Genomic DNA, 6,165 nt, shown 5'->3' with positions numbered 1-6,165 from the left:
AAAGAGTCATGTACCACAATGTTCATTGCAGCTCTATTTACAATAGCCAGGACATGAAAGCAACCTAAGTGCCCATCGAGAGATGAATGGATAAAGAAGATGTGGCACATATATACAATGGAATATTACTCAGCCATAAAAAGAATCAAAATTGAGTTATTTGTAGTGAGGTGGATGGACCTAGAGACTGTCATACAGAGTGAAGTAAGTCAGAAAGAGAAAAACAAATACCGTATGCTAACACATACATATGGAATCTAAAAAAAAAAAAAAAATTGGTTCTGAAGAACCTAGGGGCAGGAAAGGAATAAAGACGCAGACGTAGAGAATGGACTTGAGGACACGGGGAGGGGGAAGGATAAGCTGGGACGAAGTGAGAGAGCGGCATGGACATATATACACTACCAAACGTAAAACAGATAGCTAGTGGGAAGCAGCCGAATAGCACAGGGAGATAGCTCAGTGCTTTGTGTCTACCTAGAGGGGTGGGATAAGGAGGGTGGGAGAGAGATGCAAGAGGGAGGAGATATGGGGAATATATGTATATGTATAGCTGATTCACTTTGTTATACAGCAGCAACTAACACAACATTGTAAAGCAATTATACTCCAATAAAGAAGTTAAAAAAATTTTTTTTAATGGGTGAAGGTGGTCAAAAGGTATAAACTTCCTGTTATAAAATAAATAAGTCCTGGAGATGTAATGTACAGCGTGGTGACTATAGTTAATAATACTATATTGTATATTTTAAAATTGCTGGGACTTCCCTGACTGTCCAGTGGTTAGGACTCCACATATTCACTGTCAAAGACCCGGGTTCAATCCCTGGTCAGGGAAGTAAGATCCCGCAAGCCGTGAAGTGTGGCCAAAAAAAAAAAAAAATTGCCAAGAGGGAGAAAGACCCCCAAAAGCCGTGAAGTGTGGCCAAAAAAAAAAAAAAATTGCCAAGAGAGTAGATCTTAAGAGTTTTTATAACTATGTGTGGCTGTGGATGATCTAGACTTATTGTGTGATCATTTTACAATATATACAAATATCAAATCATTAAGTTGTATACCTGAAATTAATATCATGTTATATGTCAATTACATCTCCTTTGGAAAAAAAAGTGAGTGGCAACCCACAGAGTAGGAGAAAATATTAGCAAACCATGTATCATAATGGTCATTATGTGTTGAACTGTGTCCCCCCAAAAAGATATTTTGAGGTCCTAACCCCCAGTACCTCTAGAATGTGACTTTATTTGGAAATATGGTCTTCACAGAGGTAATCAAGTCAACATGAAGTCATTTGAGTGGGCCCCAATCCAATGTGACTGGTGTTCTTCTGAATGGGGGGGAAATTTAGACACAGAGAGGAACTCGCATAGAGAGAAGATGATGTAGAGACACACAGGGAAAAGAGGGCCATGTGACTGGAGTGATGCATCTACAAACCATGGAAGGCCAAGGACTGCCAGCAAACACCAGAGGCTAGGAGGAAGGAAGGATTCTCCCATAGAGCAGAGAAAGCATGGCCCAGCTGACACCTTGATTTCAAACTTCTAGCTTCCAGAAATGTGAGACAAGAAATTTCTTTTGTTTTAAGCCATCTAATTTTTGGTACTTTGTTATAGCAGCCCTAGGAAAGTAATACAAAGGTATACAGAATATACAGATTAGACAAAAAACCTCTTATAACTCAATGACAAAAAGAAAACCCAGCACATGAAAAGAGGTTCAACATCAATAGTCATTATGGAAATGTAAACTGAAACTGCAATGAGATACCATTTCATATCCACTAGGATGGCTAAAATCAGCAAGACAAACAAGTGTTGGTGAGGAGGTGGAGAAACTGGAAGCCTTGTACATTTGCTGGTGGGAATGTAAAAAGGTACAGTTGCTTTGGAAGACAGTCTGGCAATTCCTCAAAAAGTTCAGCAGCTCCTCAAAAAGATAAAAAAGTTTCCATATGTATTGGTCAGCTCAGGCTGCCATAACAAGATACTGGGTAGACTGGGTGGCTTAAACAACAAAAATGTATTTTCTCACAGTTCTAAAGGCTAGAAATCCCTGACGATGCTTGCAGATTCATGTTTGTATTCTAGTGAGGGCTCTCTTCCTGACTTGCAGACAGCCACCTTCTTGCTGTGTCCTCACCTGTCTTTTCCTCTGTGTATGCACAAAGAGAGCAAATGAGCTCTGGTGTCTGTTCCTCTTCCCATAAGGACACTAGTCCTTGGGATTAGGGCCTCGCCCTTATGATCTCATTGACCTTAATTATTTCCTTAAAGGCCCTATCTCCAAATACAGTCACACTGGGGGTTAAGGCTTCAACATATGAACCTGGAAGAGACAATTCAGTCTATAACATCATATGACCTAGCAATTCCACTCCTAAGTATATACCCAAGAGGACTGAAAACCTGTTTCCACAAAAACTTGTACATGAATGTTCATAGCAGCATCACTCTAATAGCCAAAAAGCAGAAACAGTCCAAAGTCCATAAACTGATGAATGGATACACAAAATTGTGGTATATCCATACAATGGAACATTAGTCAGCCATAAAAGGAATGGCATACTGATACATATTACAACATGGACAAACCGTGAAAACATTATGCTAAGTGAAAAAAGACAGACATAAAAGTCCACATACTGTATAATTCCATGTATATAAAATGCCCAGAATAGGCAAATCCATAGAAACAGAGAGTAGGTTAGTAGTTATTAGGGGCTGGAGGGGGTGGGAGGAATGGGAAGTGACTGTTAATGGGTTTCTTTTGGGGATGATGAAAATGTTCTGGAATTAGAGAGTTTGTGATAGCTGCTAGGAAAAATGACTGAATTGTACACTTTAAACGGTAAGTGAAATTTTATGGTATGTGAATTATATCTACAAAGAAAATGACAATATGAACAATGTGATATATTATGTATAAAAACATACTGGATGTGACCAAAGCTATTCTTAGAGGAAATTTCATAGGCTTAAAGTATTAAAACTATAATATAAAAACTAAGCACTGGGACTTTGCTGGTGGTCCAGCATTTAAGACTCCGTGCTCCCAATGCAGGGTTCGATCCCTGGTCAGGGAACTAGATCCCACATGCATGCCACAACTAAAGATCCCGCATGCTGCAACTAAGCCCGCATGCTGCAATGAAGATCCTGCCTGCAGCAACAAAGATCCCACGTGCTGCAACTAAGACCTGGCACAGGCAAATACATAAATAAATATTTAAAAAAAAACAAAACTAAGCACAGAACTCACCTAGAAAAAGACTTCAGGAAATCAGGAGGATGGTATTAATAAAGATAAAATCATAAAATAAGTGACAAAAGTAAAGAGCAGTGGAATTGATAAGTTCAAGAGCTGGTTATTTGTCATAACCAATAAAATAAACTTCTGACCAGAATAATTTAAAAAAAGAAATCACAGGACACAACGTGAAGAAAGAGAAAGTAGAGTTAACTCCAGATACTATGGAAAGTTTTTAAATAAGCGTTTCTGGGAAAAAGATCATCAAAAGATTTTCTGTGAAAGTACAGATTAACAAAACTGATTCAAGAAGAAGTTATAGAAAAGATTGGGAACATCAGCAAGGTACAGTTTCCCAGGCAGTTTTGCATACCTTCAAAGAATGATAATTATGCTATTTAAACTGTTCCAGAACAGAGAAAAAGAAGAGATTATTCCTGATGCTTTTCTCAAAGCCAGCCCAAAATGCTAAAACTTGACAAAGAACACAATAATTTTTAAAAAAACTACTCTCTCGAGCTTCCCTGGTGGTGCAGTGGTTGATGCAGGGGACACGGGTTCGTGCCCGGGTCCGGGAAGATCCCACATGCCGCGGAGCAGCTGGGCCTGTGAGCCATGGCCGCTGAGCCTGTGCGTCTGGAGCCCGTGCTGCGCAACGGGAGAGGCCACAACCGTGAGAGGCCCGCGTACCGCAAAAACAAACAAAAAAACAAAACAAAACAAAAACTACTCTCTCTTATAAATGTAGATGGAAAAAATATTAGAATATAAGCAAATTAATTCAGCAAATATTAGAAGATAATACACTCATCTGCAGTAGGGTATAATCTAGGAAGGCAAAAAGAACTCACATTGAAAAAATCCATTAATAGAATTCATCGTATCGAAAGGTCAAAGACAAAAAAAGTGGTCATCTTGAAAGATGCTCAAGAAGCATTTTGTAAAATTAACATCCATTGCTGATTTTTCTAAAAAGTTCAGTAAAAAGTGAAAGCATTATATGGCCAAGGGGCTAAAAGCAGGGCTTTGGTATTAGACAGACCTGAGTTCAAAGATGGGTCTCGACTACTAGCTGGCTGACTTTGGATAATTCACTTGGTCTCTCAGACTTCAGTTTCACCATCTGAAAGATGATTATCATTCGATTTAAATGAATTAATGTAGTAAATCATATTGCACAGTGCCAAACACAGAGCAGCACTCAATCAGCGAAAGCTTAGTATTTTTATTAACAAAATGGAAACAGAAGAGTATTTCCTTAACATGATTTTTAAGTCCATCTATATCAAAACAGGATTGTTATCAGGAAATACCAGATAAAAATTTGTGTTACGTATATTATACAAAAGGGGTTTTATAGTAGACAGTTCGAGGTATGGATATAGAAATAGAAAAAAATGTGGAAGGATATACTCCAAGATATTAGTAGCTGTATATCTCTGGATAATAGGATTATGGGTGCTCTTTTTCTTTTTCTGTTCTGAATTTTTTTAAATGTAAATGCAATAGCAAATGTTAAATCATAATAGAGATAGTAAAAAAAAAAAAAAAACTGTTGTTCCAGAAAATCAGGCAAGTTGGGAAATCTCTCCCAAAAGGCAGAGGAAATGGATTAAGAGCTGAAAATGATAAAGGAAGCAACAAGATTTGAGAATCAGAAAATGGACGTACAACTCAAGGTTTAGAAAGTCTTAAGAGAGAGATCAGAGTTATCAGAAGTTCTAGTCAAAGTAATAACTGGAAATAAAAACTGAAAAAAAAATTTTCCAGGAATAAAAAAAGGTATGCAGATCCAAAGTTTTACTATGTTCTAGCCAAACTCAATGAAAAGAGGTCAATATTGGTTAAATTTTATTTTCACCAGTAGCCTAAGAATTATACAAACATCCATGTGTGTACACATTCATATTCAAGTCACCTACAAAACAATGACGATTACCCTGGCCTCAGACTATTCTGCAATACAATTGCCATCAGACGGGGAAGCAGAGAGTCACAAACGGATCATATCTTCTCAGATATGAAAAGACCATACCACTCACTCACTTATCTTTCTTGCAAAGGATACTTGAAGGATTACTTGAAGCTGAGTGAGACAAATCAAAAGTAAATGTCAAGAATGAGGAAGATGTAGTGTAAAAGGATTGTGGGTCTTCATTTATTCATCTCAATTCCAGACTCCGAAATGTGACTTACGTGTTGACCAGTGAATTCTATCGCCCCTTACAGTCTGACCCTCCGTGCTTCCTTGCTCTTTTCCAGGACTATGAAAGAGGGTGACAATGCAGCAAAACCCTTGCAGAGGCCGAGGGACGAGGTCAGAGGGATACACACAGGGTCCCTCTAAGACAGGAAAGAAGGAGGTATGATTCTGGTTCCCACTGAAATTTTTGAGAAGGGAGGGCAAAAGATTGAGGAACCTTCCACCCCTTTTGCCGGGAAACGAGAGGCAAGGCAACTGCAGAGTTGGATGTGGGGCATAGGCTTTCCGCGAAGTCAGGAGAAGGAGCACGCACTGGCTCCCGCAGAATCACTAACACTCATAACCTCTCTGGCCCAGAGGCACAGAGTCACCTGCATCCTCGATCTCTCCTCCGTGGCCTTCGGGAAGGGGGGCTGACCTCGATGGGGGTCGCCAGGGTCGGGGATTTTTGTTTAAGACCAGCTATCGCAGTTTATCCGGCGTGGCTGTGGGCTGTGGGGATGCTCGCGGTGGGCTGGACGGGCGGGCGCGCGCGGTGCGGAAGGCCTTACTTACCCCCGGCGCCGGTGGAGACGGTGACCTGCGCGTAGGTGGCTCCCGCGGCGGCCTCCGGGCCAGACACTCCGTTGAGCGCGGCTACGCGCACGGTGTAGCGCGCGCCGGGCCGCAGGTGCAGCAGTGTGGCGGCGCGCTCCCGCAGCCCCGCCTGGCGC

The 6,165-nt window shown here is 40.6% G+C and overlaps 1 protein-coding gene across 1 annotated transcript in view; it reads right to left on the bottom strand.

Moving 5' to 3' along the window:
• The window catches only part of EPHA10 (EPH receptor A10), a 40,921-nt gene that overhangs the window by 24,745 nt on the left and 10,011 nt on the right, over positions 1–6,165 (bottom strand). Inside the window, 1 exon segment of the mRNA XM_007453797.1 lies at positions 6,008–6,165. This exon segment is cut by the window's right edge and continues 35 nt beyond it. Within this exon segment, the coding sequence (XP_007453859.1) occupies positions 6,008–6,165 (158 nt within the window).

Source organism: Lipotes vexillifer, unplaced genomic scaffold (assembly GCF_000442215.2).
Source record: "Lipotes vexillifer unplaced genomic scaffold, Lipotes_vexillifer_v1.1 scaffold213, whole genome shotgun sequence".
NCBI classification, from domain to species: Eukaryota; Metazoa; Chordata; class Mammalia; order Artiodactyla; family Lipotidae; genus Lipotes; species Lipotes vexillifer.
This window is presented reverse-complemented; position numbering and strand designations above follow the sequence as displayed.